This window comes from Zootoca vivipara, chromosome 6 (assembly GCF_963506605.1).
Source record: "Zootoca vivipara chromosome 6, rZooViv1.1, whole genome shotgun sequence".
Classification (NCBI taxonomy): Eukaryota; Metazoa; Chordata; class Lepidosauria; order Squamata; family Lacertidae; genus Zootoca; species Zootoca vivipara.
This window is the reverse complement of record NC_083281.1, coordinates 64,594,189-64,612,648: the sequence shown is the minus strand read 5'-3', so window position 1 is coordinate 64,612,648 and position 18,460 is coordinate 64,594,189. Positions and strand designations below refer to the sequence as shown.

The 18,460-nt window shown below is 44.7% G+C and overlaps 1 protein-coding gene across 1 annotated transcript in view; it reads right to left on the bottom strand.

Annotated features, from left to right (window-relative positions):
* CDH13 (cadherin 13) overlaps positions 1-18,460 on the bottom strand; it is a 612,680-nt gene that overhangs the window by 67,835 nt on the left and 526,385 nt on the right. The window contains exons 9-10 of the mRNA XM_035119665.2: positions 2,115-2,297; positions 507-760 (exon numbers count right to left, since the gene is read on the bottom strand). Coding sequence (XP_034975556.1) covers positions 507-760; positions 2,115-2,297 — 437 coding nt within the window. The remainder of the gene's footprint in view (positions 1-506; positions 761-2,114; positions 2,298-18,460) is intronic.

The window sequence follows — 18,460 nt, the reverse complement described above, 5'->3', positions numbered from 1 at the left end:
GCAGAATAAATTACATATTCACATAATTTAATGCAAGAGAACTTGAATAGATGCACCAACTTTTATACGTTTCTTTGTGTACCTGAAGCATAGAAGCATCAATCCTCCCAATACAGTTTCTGAAAATAAATAAGTAAAAAATCCTTCCAGTAGCACCTTAGAGACCAACTAAGTTTGTCATAGGTATGAGCTTTCGTGTGCGTGCACACGTCTTCAGATACACATTTTTTGTTCTGAAAATCAAGATCCAGATTTTCAAATTGGTCTTTTCAATGTGAACTTTATCCAATTTTCAGTCTTTGTTTCTAAATTATTTGACAGTGCTCAGATCAGGACATGTGTTAGGACAGGCACCCCAGCAATCAATCAATCAAATATAAAAAGCCATATGGTTGTTAATTTGAAATATTCGCAAACCTCAATATTAGCATTTCATTTAAAAAAAAATCAAGTTCATGAGAAGTTACTAGTAACAGTAAGCTGGGATTCAGGAATATTCTACTCACCTTATAGTCTGATGTTGCAATGTGTCTGGATCTGTGGCATTGACCGTTAACACAACACTGCCAATGGGGATGTTTTCTTGTTTGGTGATAGTCATTGGGTCTGGGTGGAAAACAGGGGCTTCATTGACATCCAGAACCGTGATCTGAACAGTTGCTGTGGAACTGGTGTCATATGCTATGTCTGGAACTAATGGATCTTCATTTTCTACTTTGATCAGGAGTGTGTGGAAAGCTGAAATCTCACAGTCCAAAGGCTGAAAAGCAAGAACATAAGAACATAAAAAGAGCTGTGATGGATCAGGCCAAATGCCATCCTAGTCCAAATGTTCTCACAGTGGCCAGCCAGATAGAATGCATCATCCAGGTTTAATAGTCACTGATAGCCTTATTGTCCATAACTTTGCCTAATCTTATCCAAATTGGTGGCCTTTGCTACCTCTTGTGGGAGCGAATTCCATACCTTTACTACGCACTGTCGATTATTGGGTTAAACCATTGCTAGTCTCTCATCAGTGGTAAACAGATTTCTCCCTCTCTGTACAACCACGAGGTCTAGAAACTTGCAGGCACTTCTTTCAGTGTTTCCTATTCTGGACTGATCCTATGTATGAATGCAGAAAAAGCCCTGCTGGATGTGGCCTATCTAGTTTGGCATCCTAGTCTCACAGTGGCCAGCTAGATGCTTATGGGAAGCACACAAGCTGTACCTGAGCGCAACAGCACTCTACCCTCCTGCAGTCCCCAACAAGTGGTATTCAGAAGCACACTGCATCCAACAGTGAGGATACAATATAGCCACCAGCGTTGGTAGCCATGATGCACATAACACAGCCTGTGTTGACACATGTTGATGCTGCTCACAACACAAGGTCCTTCAGACCATTAAGTTACTTGCAGCTCCTGAATCCTCCTGTGGTAAGTCAAAGAAGGCCCAGAAGAAATCCAGGTTTGCTTCTCATAGTTGAAGATAATTTTAAAGAAGAGGTAGGCAGCTTGCAGACTATGAGCCAAATGTGGCCCGTAGCCAATCACTAGTTCCGTCTTCTTTCTATGTGATTCTGTCCTTTTGTTTTTTAAAAAATCACAGCCAAATTGCTCATAGTTCGCTTCAAGAGGGAGACACAACTGCTTGAAACACGCAGTCTAAACTTCCCACGTTTCTCACAGTAATCAATCACTCCCCTCAGAAAATTCCTGCTGGGCATTTCATGGCTAGCTTGGCAAGAAGCATCATATCATTAGAAATGACAAAGGGCAGAGGTGGTGAACCTTTTTCAGCCCCAGGGTCACATTCCCTTCTGGGCAACTTTCTGAAAAGCAGGCTGGTTTCTACACTCACCCTCTATCCTCCAAACAAGGGTCAGGGGCAAATTCCAGCCAAGCCAAAACACTCAGGGTGTGAAACATGAGCACTGAGGGATGTGGCCTGTGGAGATTTCTGAGGGCCTGATAGAGAGCTCTGGAGGGCCACAGCTGATTCATAAGCCTAAGCTTCCGCACCTCTGACAACAGAAACCTCTGAAAATTTAAAAGCATTTCAAGGGGCAACATAAGACATTATGTCCATTCTTTAGATGCCTAAGAGGCACAGCTAATCCTTCTGCTCACCTTGACAACTGACAGCATCCCTTCATTGTTCTTGGGGTTTGTATGGATTTCAAAGCTCTGCCCTGGGTTGCCATTGATGATGGTATAAACCGCTCTCCATGCTCCTGTTGCTGGGTCATCCCGATCCTCCACAGTCAGATTGACAATCACGCCCGTGCTGCCTTCCTTCACCGTGGCTTGGAACTCAAAATTAATAAAGAAAGCCATAAATGTTACTACCATCAAACAAATGACCACAGTCGACACAACAAATTTGTTTAAGGTGTTATTAATTATTCACCACAACCAAAGGGAAAATGTAATCCTTGAGTGAAACTGAAATTTTACAGGCCATAAATAATGCAGTCAGAGAGCGTAAAGTATAAGAAACGGTATTACAATTTCTCTGCTCCGATTCTTGAAAGATTAAAGATAAAGAACCACATGATTGTTGAGACAGGCTTTGAAAACTCTCCAGAATAATAAAGAAGATGAAATCTTTTGTTAACTCCTCTTAATATAAAGAGATTCAATATACAATACATAAAGGTGGTTTGGAATACAATGCTTAGCGAAGGAAATGCATTAAGAATGCTTTTAAGAACAGAGTGCTTTAAAGGTGATTTTTTACTCATCTTGATTATTTTCCCTCTCTACTTGAACCATAATATTTCGTTGTCCTTTCCAGACTGTATGGACAATGGTTTTCTTTGTAATAAAATAACTGGAGGATCTCCCAAAGCTTATTCCCCAAGCTATCCAGTTCCCCTTTAAGTGTTCTTTCCATTTAAAATTTTCCACAGAGCTGGAGGAAACATTGATGGTGACAGCATTGTAACCATTTACAGGCTAGGTGGAAAGACTTTTACATGGTCCAAGTCAACTTTGAAGTAGCCCAGCAGGGAGTCAACTTGACCTGGTTTTGTTCAATGCCTGATGCTTATGGACAAAGAGCAAAGGGGCAAAGAGAATCCAAACTGGTGATGAGCAGGTGACAACGCCCTAATTTTAATGAAGCTTCCTTGACTACTACCCAGGATGGCTGTTGGAGCCAGTGTGCTTCTAAGTACCAGACCAGTTGCTGGGAATCACTCAGGACCTGTTTGTTGGCTTTCCATAGCTGTCTGGCTGGCCACTGAGAAAGCAGGATAGTGAACTAGATGGGGCTATGGGCTGAACCAGCAGGGTCCTTCTTATGTTCTTCTACCAGTTGCTAGGAACCACAAGTTGGAATAGTGTTGTTCCACTCAGGTCCTGCTTGTGGGCTCCCATAGGTTGGCTGCTGTGAGAGCAGGATACTGAGCTAGAAGGGTGTTTGGTCTGATCCAGCTGGGCACTTCTTATGTTCTAATTAGCCAGTGCCAACTACCCAAACATTTTGCTGCATTCCTTTTTGGGTAGGTAACAACACTGCTCAAAGAAGCCATGCAATTTTTCTCTCTTATCCATCTCTTTGTGCTCATGCATGTGTCTCTGGAGCTCAAACCCACAGGAAACACAGGAAGCTGCCTTTTACCAAGCCAGGTTGTTGGTCCTCAAGCCTTGTGTTGCCTACTCTGAACAGTTGCTCTCTAGGGGCTCAGACAGAGGGCTTTCACATCACCCACTGCCTGATACATTTTTAAATTAGAGATTTGAGGGACTATACCTTAGGAATGTAATGCAAGGGTCTACCACTGAACTATTATCTCTTCCTGTATCCTCAGGAACACCTGAGTATGCCCCAACATCAGTTTGAAACAAGGACCTGTGCATTTAGAATCTCATGTGCACATATAAACTGGTGGCAGCAGGGGTGCCAACTTGCATAACATGGAACACACACACTATTTGAATAGGATTTCCTCTCAACTTTTTTTGGGGAGCAGCCCCCTCAAATATTTTATTGGCAAAGGGATCTCAGCTCCTAGGAGTTGGCTTCTATGGGTGGCAGTACTGCTCCTCGTGGGAGGCAGTGTTGCTTCTGAATACCAGTTCTTGGAAACTGCAGAAAGAGAGTGTGCTTTTGTTCTCAGGTCCCTTCCTGCAGGTTTCCCACAGGCATCTGGTTGGCCACTGTGAGAACAGGAGGCTGGACACGGTGGGCCATTGATCCAATTGGTCAGGCTCACCTTATATTCTTATAGTGCAGTGCCAAAAAATTATGTTGCATTTCCCCATCAATTAATGGGAAAAGAAACAGCACCTAAATTTATCAAAGTGTGTTTTGTACTTTGCAGCTTCCTTAGATTTCTGCACTTTAGTTTAAGTCCAGGGTAACACTACTACTACTACTACTAATAATAATAATAATAATAATTTATTATTTACACCCTGTCCATCTGGCTGGGTTTCCCAGCCACTCTGGGCAGCTTCCAACAGAAGAATAAAATAATCGATTAAAGATTAAAAGCCTCTCTAAACAGGGCTGCCTTCAGATGTCTTCTAAAAATCTAGTAGTTGTTTTTCTCTTTGACATCTGTTGGGAGGGTGTTCCACAGGGCGGGTGCCACTACCGAGAAGGCCCTCTGCCTGGTTCCCTGCAACTTGGCTTCTCGCAACGAGGGAACTGCCAGAAGGCCCTCGGCACTGGACCTCAGTGTCCGGGCCATAGTTGCCAACTCCCAGATTGAAAAATCCGGGATTGGTGCGGCACGACACCGAAAGTCGCACTGTGGCCATTTTGGAACTGGGCAGAGTGGCACCGGACGTTGCTTCTATGCATGCTCTGCCCATTTCCAAAATGGCCACAGCGCCAGAAATCGCTTCTGCGCATGTCCAGAGACTCCAGACATGTGCAGAAGGAGCCTCCCTGGGCTGGTAAGAATCCGAGGGATTTACGGGGTTTTTAAAATCCAGGCTGCCAGCGGGAAACGGCTGGAAAAACAGGGGTTCCCGGGGAATACGGGAGACTTGGCAGCTATAGTCTGGGCAGAATGATGGGGGTGTCAGGAGGTAGCTCCTCCCATCAGGTGTTTTTTTTTTTTTTTAAGATCAGGAATAGCAGATAAACAGGAGGAATTTCAGGGTGTTGGGGAAATGTTTACTGGGAAGGAAAACACATACACCACCCTTGGACACCTCACGAAAATAACAGAAGCTCAAAACGCTGCATCCCCATAATAAAGGAATTCTCAAATGCCCTGAGAATGAGCCCCCCAAATGCAAGCTGATTTTATAGAGGAGGGGGAAAAAACATTTTTTTGGAAAAATTAGAGGACAGATTTCAGCACACAACGTAACAGAAATACCCACATGGGAGCATTAGATCATACATCACTAACACTGAAAATAACATGAACATAGCAACCCCCTTTAAAGTTGGAAAAATTAGTTAGACTGGGAGAAGTTGCGCTGGTAGCCAAACCTCCAGTGACTGTTAGATATGATTAGATTATGCATTAATTGATTTTCTTCGTCTTTAATATCTACACATCCCTGAAGCACCACAGTCAATTGAGAACAAAATAGATGAGTCCAGATGTGTATTTAAGCTGTTGCCATCAGCATCCATCTAAAAACCATCACTTAGTAATGGCATACCTTGGGCCAAATCCCCAATTGGTTTAAACTGGGTCAGCAGATTTATACTTGTTCACATGCCAGCTGAGACATTCTCCCTGGCAAGTTTCACCTCGTAAAAAGATTTATTCATCTCATTGCAAGCAACTGGCCGCAAGCAGAAACTTCAAATCCTCAAGTGCAACTTAGCATTGATTTACATGTCCAGATCTGCACACCTTGAGAACATGGATGAAAAAGGCCTCTGCTGAGATAGACATGTGCTGAAATGGCCACATGGCTTATCTGTTTACCGCCATTTGCATCCCACACAAATGACGCACTTCAGCCTTCATGGGTCACAGCCCTGCTGGATCAGGCCAAAGCCCATGCAAGTTTAGCATCCTGCTCTCACAGTGGCTAACCAGATGTCTGAAAGGGAAGCCCACAAGCCCGACCTGAACTCAGCGGCATTCTCCCCACCTGTGATCCCCAGCCTGTGATCCCCACCAAAACATTAAAATACAGAAATCCACCAAACATTAAAAGCTTCCCTAAACAGGGCTGCCTTGAGATGCCTTCTAAAGGTCTGGTAATTGTTGTTCTCTTTGACCTCTGGTGGGAGGGCATTCCACAGGGTGGGTGCCACTACCGAGAAGGCCCTCTGCCTGGTTCCCTGTAACTTGGCTTCTCGTACTGAGGGAACCGCCAGAAGGCCCTCAGCGCTGGACCTCAGTGTCCGGGTAGAACAATGGGGGTGGAGACGCTCCTTCAGGTATACTGGACCGAGGCCGTTTAGGGCTTTAAAGGTCAGCACCACTAATTTGTCTAACTCCCCCTTTTAAAGCCATTCAACTTGGAGGCCATCACTACAGTAAAGGTAAAGGGACCCCTGACCATTAGGTCCAGTCGCAGATGACTCTGGGGTTGCGGCGCTCATCTCACTTTATTGGCCGAGGGAGGTGGCATACAGCTTCCAGGTCATGTGGCCAGCATGACTAAGCCGCTTCTGGTGAACCAGAGCAGCACACGGAAACACCGTTTACCTTCCCGCTGTAGCGGTACCTATTTATGTACTTGCACTGTGACGTGCTTTCGAACTGCTAGGTTGGCAGGAGCTGGGACTGAGTAACGGGAGCTCACCCCATCATGGGGATTCGAACCACCAACCTTCTGATCAGCAAGCCCTAGGCTCTGTGGTTTAACCCACAGCACCACCCCTTGAGTGCTAGTTAGTGCATAAAGTTGTTAAGACCAGAGAGTTCTGTTCCTAGACTCAGCTACAGCATGCTCCCTCAACTCCATGAGGGAGGAAGTGATTCCGTGTCTGAATAATAATAATAATAATAAAGGTCAACGGGAGCTCACCCCGTCACGGGGATTCGAACCGCCGACCTTCTGATTGGCAAGCCCTAGGCTCTGTGGTTTAACCCACAGCACCACCTACACTACAGTATGTGGTATCACTACAGTATGCAGTAGCAAACTCTATAGTATAACCCCACTTACTCTCAACTTATAGGTTTTTTTTGTGTTTATAAGGGAGATCTGATCACAGATCTCCTACCATCCCAGCTTATTTGCTCCTAAATTTAATATGCCACTGCTCATTTCAGTCACTGCAGAATGCAGCAGGAAATATGCAGGTGAGGTTGTTCCATGTGGGACCTCTCAGTCAGCTGAAAAGCTGAACTTCTCAGTCATCCATGCACATAAAACCTTCTTGTAATGGGATAGTCACTTTGTATCCCCATACAAATATTGGGCAAAGTACTCAGTAGAAGAATAAGTAACTAGACTCTGTGGCTTTGCCAAAGGTACAGATTTCTGTCACAGACTGTGGTGCCAACACAGTTTGAATTAAAGAGCCCCGGAGAGCAGCAAATGTAACGAAAGAGAAAACATGGTCTGGATTGATGAGCATCAAACCCAATGAGTCATTAGGATTCCACCCGCTGGGAGCACCAGTTGAGAATAACCAAATTAAAAGTGCAAGTCGCTTTACATTAATCTGGGAATCGTTCCTTGGCTGAAGGTGCTTGGTGCATCCTATCTCTGTGTTTGTTTTCCCTCGTAGAGCTCACAAATGATGAAAAATGACAGGAGATTCATCAGCTCCAGAAGAGAAAGGCTAGAGAGCCAAGAAATGTCATTCCCTCCTTTGAGATTTGCCTCCAAGAAAAGAAACATTTGTTTGAAACTGGATCAGAGGATGTACACCGGGAACACAGGAAGTTGCATTTTACAGAGTCAGGCCATTGGTCCATCTAGCTCAGTATTGCCTACACTGACTGGCAGCAGCTCTACAGGGTTTCGGGCAGGAGTCTCTCCCAGCTGTAGCTGGAAGTACTGGGAACTGAAACTGGAACTTTCTTGCAGATGCTCTCCCACTGAGCTACTGTATAATGCAGTGTCAAGCAGCGTCAAGGATGTTTTACTGTTGCCATGTGCTGCAGCTTATTGCTTATTTTGCTCAGTTTAATGTGCTCCCAACATGTCAACAATATATAAGTGGACACAGCTTGGACTGTTTGTGCCACAGCCGGTTTGTTGTTCAGGCACCACAGAAGAAATGTACAGATCCCGCCCCCACTGCCACCCAAATATCATGGGTCACTTAAGCCACATTCACACTCTTATGATAGCACTTTAACCTTCCCTCAGATCATAGCTGGAAGCCATAGTTTGTTAAGGGTACTGAGAGTTGTTAGATGACTCCTATTCCCCTCACAGAACTACAATTCCCAGAGTTCCCTGTGAAGAAGGATTGACTGTTAAACCACTCTGAGAACAGTAGCTCTGGGGGGCGGGAATAGGGGCATTTAAGAAACTCTCAGCATCCTTAACAAACTACAGCTCACAGGATTCCTTAGAACAAACCTTGACAGTGGTTTCATAGTGCTTTAAATGGATGGTGTGAATGTGACCTTTGTCTCTTAAATGGCATAAGTGTTTCAGAGAAACCACAGGTCAAGGCCAGTTGATGCATCGAGAACTGTGAGTAAAGAGCTTTTCTGGTTTTAATCCTTCACAATGACTCAGAGCAACATTACAGGTCTTGAGGAGAAGTTAAAATGGCTGCTGGTCCCAACCAGTGCCAGAGACAGGGGGGCCAGTCATCAACCAATGACAGCTCCAGCCTCTATGCAAGCAGGAAAATGAGATTGCACTTGGGGCCAGCCAGCCTAAAGCATTTTGCTGCGCTACCTGAGGCAAAGGACAAAGTAGAGCTCTCCTATTCCTCCTATAGAAATGAACTGGAATGCCAGTTGTATTGCACTGAAACACTGGCAATGGAACAGGACATAGCCAAAAATACATCCTGAGGGCACCAGGTTAGCAAAGGCTGCTGTAGAGATAGACCCTCAAAGTCTCTCCTCCCTTTCCATTCTGCCCCATGAAGATTCCTGTGAAACTTGAAGAATGCCTGGTTGACCCAGACCCATGGCAGGGACTTTCAGTGGTAGTTCCTCAGTTGCAGAATGCACTTCCTAGTGGGTTGTGCCTGTTTTCATCATTTTTAACTATCAGCAGGAATTAAAAAAATAAATAAATCTCTGTTTGCCCAGGCATTTATTGGCTGAAGAATACTGTTCTTGAAAGCAAAATAAAAAAACATTCCTTCAGTAGCACCTTAAAGACCAACTAAGTTTTTATTTTGGTATGAGCTTTCGTGTGCATGCACTCTTCTTCAGATACACTTGAAACAGTGTATCTGAAAGCTCATACCAAAATAAAAACTTAGTTGGTCTTTAAGGTGCTACTGAAGGAATTTTTTTATTTTGCCTCGCCTCAGACCAACACGGCTACCTACCTGTTCTTGAAAGCACCAGGATAGAAGAATATTTTAACTGTAAGTACTTTTAGAATGTTTTTAAACCAAAACTGCATTCAGATGTTTTTAATTGTATCTGTTGTTAGAATGTTTTTGCCGTGTTTTTGTTTTTAAATTGTGTATCTGTTTGCTGCCCAGCACTTCTTGGGGAGGAAAGACAAGGGTATAAATTTAATAAACAAACATTACCCTGATCTCTCTCTCTCTCTCTCTCTCTCTCGTTACAGGTAGGTAGCCGTGTTAACAGCCATCTACAGGTTTACCACTCCCATCAGCCCATCACCCATTCCCATCCCACCCCCCCACCCTCTGTATATACATAAGGGTCTGACTCTTCTGTTTCAAGTGTATCTGAAGAAGTGTGCATGCACATGAAAGCTCATACCAAAATAAAAACTTAGTTGGTCTTTAAGGTGCTACTGAAGGATTTTTTTTTTTTGCTCTCTCTCTCTCGTGTGTGTGTGTGTGTGTGTGTGTGTGTGTGTGTGTACTTTTGGTCTGCTTTGTATTCCTCAGGGCAGATTTATACCGCTCAAAATGTACTGCTGTCTTTCACTGGTCAAGAACACCTGAGCCTTCTTTTGCTCTCCTTGGGCTTTGGAGAACCTGAGTGCTTTCCTTCAAATGAGGGGGTGGGTGCCACTAAAGTGGAGGCTTCAATTTTGTTGCTATTTTCAACAATATTTCTTATTCCATGCTCTCAGGCACAAGCAAGCACAGCTCTTTGACATTAATGGAAGCTGCTCTTATGCAAGGAAAAGCAAATGCCCACCCCCCTCCTCCAGCTTTTAAATGTTTGCAGTTCTTTCTAGTGCTCGGCATTTATGGACAGAGTGTTTCTTTAATCTTTTGAGCTGTTGCAAAGTTGACATACTTGGCTGAGCTATTGATGCTTACTTGCTAATATAAATAAGGGCATGGAAAAACATGTGGCTTTCCATTAGCGGGGATTTAAGGTGAGTCACGGTATGCAATCAGGCTCCCTCTCCAGCACCTGCTTTGGTCTCAGTTTGCTTTGGGGATGCAGAGGAAAGTCCCAAGCCAGCTTGAATGCCTCTGCATCACCAACCAAATGGCAAGGCTCATGAGCAACAGAGGCTCAGAGTCATACAGAATATTGCTGTTGCACATATGCAGAAGTTTAGTTATGAATCCAGAAGTGCAAGGTCCTTTCAAGATAGTCACAGCCCTTTAAGATTATGCAACCTTCTAAAATTATCCAGTAAAAATAATTGGGAATGGCTTGCAATGATCAAGGCAGATGTCTATGTGCTGCATTTCAACTAGATCTCCCCCCCCCTCCTGTGCACGTACACGGGCAAATGTTTGGGGGTGCTTAGACATCTTTTTTGAGAATGACTTAAGTTGTGTTTTTCTCTTAAAGTTCCATTGTACATAATATAACCTAGACTCCATTCTCAAGCACTGAAGTATTTTCAGTGTTCCTAAACGCTCAGTTTGGGATCATACAGCACAACTCCTGCTTAGTGTTCTTCCCAAACACTGTCTCCAGAGTGACCCAAGGATCCAATCCTTAGTGGTTGGCTCACCTCATTTCACTCATCTCAGTGACTATAAAGCTCAAATTTCAAGCATATTGGGTGGTTCTATTAGGAACACTGGATTTTGGGACTTTGCTGCAGAAATAATAATGGGTCTCTGATACTCCACCAACCCCGGACCACTACACCTCTGCACATATCAGGGCACAACTAACTAGCAGAAGCATTGATGCAGTATAGAGAAGGGGGAGGCATTCAGTACATTTCACATTTAAAGGTGAACCTAGCTAGTATGCACTTTCAAAAAAAGGGAGAGTGCCATACTATTGAGAGCTGTCATTGTGGGGTTTGGCAGAAAGAAGTGTTTCAGTTTAAAGCATTGTAAATTTAAAAAGGGAAAACAGGTAGAGAAAAACAGACCTTTACATCGCCATCTGGTGGCACAATGTTATATCGCACATACAATGCATGTAAATCGCTTTTTCTTTACCAGTCTAGCTGAGTCCTTTGTTTCTAGGCCAGCACAAGGCACCTCCAGCAATGGGTGGGGCTGGTGTAAAAAGTCTCCAAGTGATTTGGGTAAAGTGTTATAAAGGTTTTAGATGGTTCATGGCCAACACAGAGAAGCATAAGTTCTTTGGAGCACTCTTCATGCAATGGGTATTGATAGCATATTGGCTTTGAAACAGCTACCTGTGGCTGTCTAGTTGTTGTGAGACTACAGCTCCCATCATCCTTGACCACTGGCCATGCTGCCTGGGGCTGATGGGAGTTGGAGTCCAACAACACTGGGAAAGCCACGCGTTAGCAACTATAGTACCTGTCTAAGATTATCCATCTTGCACATTGCATTCACATGTCTGAACTGGGGGAAGGAGAATGGATGCATATTGTCTCCAGCATGTATGTATATAAATGCAGCTGTCAAGCTTTCACCTCCCTTGTGAGGTGAAGTGGCCATCTTGAGATGACTTTTTTCCATCTCAGATTGAAAACAGACTTGGAGAAGAACTTCCAGCCACAGCTATTAATCACAATGGCTATATGCTCTGTCTACACAGACAGAAGCAGTAATGATTTTGAACACCAGTGGCTGGAAACCATAGGAAGGGAGAGTGTTTTGCTTAGGTCCTGCTTGCTGCTTTCCCACAGGCTCCTGGTAAGTGCCATTGGCCTGATCCAGCAAGATCTTATATTTTTATGTTTTAGGGCAATAATGCTTAAAGATCGTATTTGAAGTGAGCATATTGAGCCACTGAGTTTCATACTTTCAGGCAACATCACTTGTGATGAGGAAAGATCACCTGTTGGATTTATGCCTGTCACACAGCCACTAAGCATGTTGTACCACCGCTTTAAAAACAGTGACAGCCCAACCTGTTTTGCATGCTTGGAGGTGTATAACACTGTTTCCGCTGTTGAACAAAAACATTCCCACCTCTTTCCATGAAAATGGATAACCCACAATTAAACAGATCACTGTCTTCATGCAAACAAGCCTCGTCCACCGCCCCATTGGAATCACAGTCACAACATCTCACTAATAAAACTCCACCATGATGGTCCTGCGACACTTTGGGTTTCTCAGCGAACCTCAGTCATGACATCCTGATTAATACTAGTGTAGATTCTCTGAACTCAGCCATGCCCCTGATTCTTCAAAGCTCAGCTCCTGCCAGGATAATTAGCCTCCTGATTATTCTGAGTAACTGGAGGGGTCAAAGGTTAGCGAGCATCACGAAGCATGTTTAATTCAATCAATTTAGCTAGCAATGCAGTTCAAGAAATATATGCAGGCACCGCTGCCATCAAATTTAAGGCGATCTGCTCAAAATTCCTGAGCTGCGGTGGATGAGCATTTTAGCTTAATTTCTAATTTAATATTCAACCGGGGTATTCTGCTTAATTACTTGTGATGCTTTCACTCAGGAGCTCAAGGACTTGGGCGGGTGGGGGTGGGGGAGAGAAGGAGGAGAGTTGTTTCATGCTGGAAGACAGAAATAAAAATAAAATAAAAATTAATCAGCTTAATGGCAAAGTTGTATTCTGTGCCCCTTAGCGATACGTCCTGGAAAGATTTCTTTTGAGCAATGAAACCACACACACACACACACACACACACACACACACACACACACAGACCACCTAATGCCTCCCTTCTTCCACTGGTTTGAAAAAAGGCTCTATTTCAGTGGAGAGGACCTACCCACTCATTTTATCCCTGGTGGCCTCCCTGCCTGGCCTATTGACACAGCGTGGGTTGAAGATGAAAGGCAACACAGAGACCTGACATTCTATTTCCAACACAGCCTCCAACCTTAATACACACACCCCACAGCACAGGGACACAATCCTTTCTAAGCCTGCATTCACATGGCAGCTTATTCCATTTCCCTTACATTTCCATAACTTTTAATTTCCACATAATATTTGAGGTTTCTCACAATGAAAAAAAACCACTTCTGGAAAACTAATGGAACCACTCATTTTGTGTTACTTGATTCAAAATAAATAAAACAATTTGCAGCCCCCTTAACCTGGAAAATTGTGGGAGTAAAGTGAAGAAATTTGGGGTTGGACATCGGCACACAATTATTTCCTGCAATCTCCAGGAAAAGGGGGGGGGATCAAGAGGGAACAGAATCATCCATATGCAGAGAGGGGTTTTGTTGTTTAGTGGTTTAGTCGTGTCCGACTCTTCGTGACCCCATGGACCATAGCATGCCAGGTACTCCTGTCTTCCACTGCCTCCCGCAGTTTGGTCAAACTCATGTTCGTAGCTTCAAGAACACTGTCCAACCATCTCGTCCTCTGTCGTCCCCTTCTCCTACTGCCCTCAATCTTTCCCAGCATCAGGGTCTTTTCCAGGGAGTCTTCTCTTCTCATGAGGTGGCCAAAGTATTGGAGCCTCAGCTTCATGATCTGTCCTTCCACTGAGCACTCAGGGCTGATTTCCTTCAGAATGGATAGGTTTGATCTTCTTGCAGTCCATGGGACTCTCAAGAGTCTCCTCCAGCACCATAATTCAAAAGCATCAATTCTTCGGCGATCAGCCTTCTTTATGGTCCAGCTCTCACGGGTCTCTTTGCCCGGGGAAGTGCGGGGGCGAAGCGGCGGCCGGAGGCTCAGCGCACTTCCCCGGGCAAAGAGACCCACCGCCATGGACGCGGCGCCTTCCTCCTCTTCCCCATCTGCGGAGCTCCGGCCGGGCACGGAACAGAGAGGCGCAGCGAGGGAGCTTTGCACTGGGAGCGTGAGCCTGGGGCCGCCTCCACTGCATCTGTCAGCTGTTGAGTGGCTTCAGGCCGCTCTCCGGAGGCACGCACGCACCTCAGGATAGTGGCCTGAAGCTGCTCAGCAGGTGACAGGTGCAGTGGAGGCAGCCCCAGGCAGCCCTAGGGGTGGCGGCAGGCGGCGGGCAGGCTGGCCAGCAGTGCTCCCTCCATTTTGGCGCTCTAGGCAGCTGCCTAGTTCGCCTAAATGGACGCACCGGCCCTGGGGGGGCCATATGCTAGTGGTGGGTGGGTCCAGTGGCAAAAGTGCACAGAGGAAAGGATACAACTTCTGTCTTGCTACAGGAGACTATATTCTAGTCATGCAAATGTCCGGGGTTTCTATATGAATGGAGAAAACGGATGGATGTTTTTTTCTCCATCTCCCAAAGCACTAGAAATTATGAAAACAAAGTTTGGAAGTTCCAGGGCAGATAGAAGAAAGTACTGTGGAAAATCATGTAGTGTGGAGTTAAACTCTGGAATTCTCTCTGGCGCATGGCGGGCAGGAGTCAGATATAGTCAGTTCAATTCCCATGCAGTGTGCTTGAGTGCTAGGTAAAGTAAAGGGACCCCTGACCATTAAGTCCAGTTGTGACCAAATCTGGGATTGCGGCACTCATCTCGCGTTATTGGCCAAGGGAGCCAGCATACAGCTTCCAGGTCATGTGGCCAGCATGACAAAGCTGCTTCTGGCGAACCAGAGCAGCACATGGAAATGCCGTTTACCTTCCCGCTGTAGTGGTACCTATTTATCTACTTGCACTTTCACGTGCTTTCGAACTGCTAAGTTGGCAGGAGCTAGGACCGGGAGCTCACCCCATCATGGGGATTTGAACCGCCAACCTTCTGATCGGCAAGCCCTAGGCTCTGTGGTTTAACCCACACCGCCACCCTCTGAGTGCTGGTTTGTGCATAAAGTTGTTAAGACCAGAGAGTTCTGTTCCTAGACTCAGCTACATCATGCTCCCTCAACTCCATGAGGGAGGAAGTGATTCCGTGTCTGAATGCAACCTTAGAGAACACAGCCACATTCACACCATACTTTCAAAGTGCTAAGAAACCACTTTGGACTTTCTCATTGCTATTCAAATGGTGTGTGTGCACCGTGTCTTGTGATTGATAATGGGAGGTGGGGCTTAACTACCCCACCAATATTTTATTCAAGTTGACACCCCTGGTCCGTATTCCCTTCACAGAATTCCAGTTTGCAGAGTAGATTAACAATCAATCCCTCTTCACAGGAAATGATTAGAATCGTAGTTCTGTGGGGTCTTCTAACAATTCTCAGCACCCTTAACAAACTATGGTTCCCAAAATTCTTCGGGGGATGCCATGATTGTTTAAAGTGGAATTATAGTGCTTTAAATGTATGGTGTGAATGTGGCTTCGTTATCATGATTGATTGCTGATGTCGGGCCACTTTCAAGTGTCTATACAACTTGCAGCAGACAGTCCCTTGTATGATGCCCACACCACCTCCTTGTGGAAGCATGAGCTGGCTCTTAGGTATTATAGAATTCTGGTTGTTGAATAATATTGCATCGTTCCAGCATTGGTGCACACTAAGACCAACAGATTGATTTGACAGAAGGTATCACTCTATCTTCTAATCTAATTCTCTTGCTCAGCACAGCAACAACTGTCTCTATTAAAAGGCCAATGTTACGGGATGAGATTGATTGATTCTGTACATTTTCATAGTATGAGCTGCATTACAGGTGCTAATGATGCTATTATATAATCATTTTTACACACACACACACACACACACACACACACACACACACACACAAAACCCCACTGTGTTCTCTAAAAGCTGGCACTACATACCATTTTTCTTTGCTATATTAAAATGAATGAGTCAATGTACAATTTTTTCCCGTGTCAAAGCATAATCTAAATTCATAAGCTATTTCTCATGTATCTTAAATCCATGTGTCTATCCCAATTTTTTTCTTCCTCTTGCATCTTTTTTAAAAAAAAGAAACTAATGGGGGAAATACTGTCTCCCATTTATCATTTTTGGGATATAACCAAGAAGGACACAGTAGTTCACTTTAAATTAATAACCTCAGCACCATTTACACTGCCATCACTTCAATCCTGTTCAGCAAAAACAAAGCACTGGAATAGGTTCCCTACCCCCTGTTGCTGTTGATCCAACTGGAAAACCCTCCTCCCATCTCATGGTTGTCAAGGTGAACAGAATCCCTTGGGATTCCAGTTTATACATCTTCATTCAGATCCCTTTCAGACAAGCACTGTTGATGCTTGGGATGCACTGTTGAATCTTAAGATGCTTTGCACATTGTTCTCTTCCATTAGGAACATTCTATGTGTGTTTTTTTAAATAATTGTGATGTTTTATCTATTTCAGAATTATATTTTCTATTGTTGCTATATGTTCTGGCACCTTATGGTGAAGGATGGATAAAAAACAAACACATAAGCTGCTACCAATGCTGGTGTCCCCCCCCCCCCGTTTTTTCCTTTTAAAAAAAAAGCTACGTCTGTCATAATGCTTGGCTTAATCGTTGCAGGTGTGTCACAGTAAACAAGCGTACAAACAGTATACAAGAAGGTGGGAAGGAACAAAACAATGCATTGGCTCCATGCTGCCTCTGCAGGCAGGGTGGAGTAGTGTCCTCCAGATCTTGAAAGTCCATTGGAAGCCACCCTTGTGGATCTTACATTTTCACTGAACTTTTTGCACCTGTATTTATCTGCAGAAGGGGTGTATGTGGATATGAAATGCTGGAATCTGCTTAGGGCAAAATTAGATTTGACCTGTTCTTTTGCCTCTTCCTCCTGCTCAGTGGTGAAGATTTTCACCCTGGGTGGCCTGAACAATCTCTTTTCCTTCTGCCAGACAACCCTGCTGCAAGATGCACCAGTTGGCACTTGGGAAAAGGCCACCCTGGTAATGAATGACTTAAAACAGGCATCCTCAAACTTCAGCCCTCCAGATGTTTTGGACTACAATTCCCATCATCCCCAACCACTGGTCCTGTTAGCTAGGGATCATGGGAGTTGTAGGCCAAAACACCTGGAGGGCCGCAGTTTGGGGATGCCTGACTTAAAATGTGCATGTGGGAGGCTGGCCTCCAATTACATGGGTCAGATGACCCTGCCTGTTTTTTTATGTTTGATTTTTGTGCTTTTCTGTTGGATGTGAACAGGCTATTATCAACACAGGCTAGATGGATACACTTGAAGGAGGCCTGTTGAAATATCCTCCATGCAGCTCTGCTAATGCACTGAATGTCTAGTCTTCAATTAGCCACTTGATCATGTCCTGAACAGGAGAAAGGGAATGAAACACTCACTTACTAGCACAGAGATAAACACATCCTGAACTCTTGGCCAACTCTTTGTTTGACAGATATTTTTGTGCTGGAGGGGAGACGTTTTGCCCATGCTACTTTTCCTGGTATGGGTCTCCGATGATAGGAAAAGTGGAATTTCTCCTGCATGTCAAGGGCACAGGAGTTTCTTCCCAAAAGAGTGTTGAGAACTACATTTTGAATAAGAATTTTCATGCTGTGCTAATAAGCCGCCCATAGTCGTTGAAAGACAGTATCAGGTATTTTCTGGAATGTAGTGTTGGAATCTACATAGGTAAAGGTAAAGGGACCCCTGACCATTAGGTCCAGTCATAACCGACTCTGGGGTTGCGTGCTCATCTCGCATTATTGGCCGAGGGAGCCGGCGTATAGCTTCCAGGTCATGTGGCCAGCATGACAAAGCTGCTTCTGGCAAACCAGAGTAGCACATGGAAACGCCGTTTACCTTCCCACTGTAGTGGTTCCTATTTATCTACTTGCATTTTGACGTGCTTTCGAACTGCTAGGTTGGCAGGAGCTGGGACCAAGCAACGGGAGCTCACCCCGTCACAGGGATTCGAACCGCCGACCTTCTGATCAGCAAGCCCTATGCTCAGTGGTTTAACCACAGCGCCACCTGGGTCGGAATCTACATATTTAATATCTATTCAAAGCATCCACACAAATCATATTCCAGCTATTCTACTCCATGCGGTGTATGTCTGTTGCCTGGATCCATACTTAGGCCCCACATCAGCACTATACATTTAAAGCAATATTAGACCACTTTCAATAGCCAAAGCTTCCAGCAAAGAATCACAGGCACTGTTGTTTGCTAAGGATGCTGAGAGTTGTCAGGAGATCCCCTATTCCTTTCACAGAGCTACAATTCTCAGAGTGGTTTAATGGTCAATCTTTCTTCACGGGGAACTCTGAGAATTGTAGCTCTGTG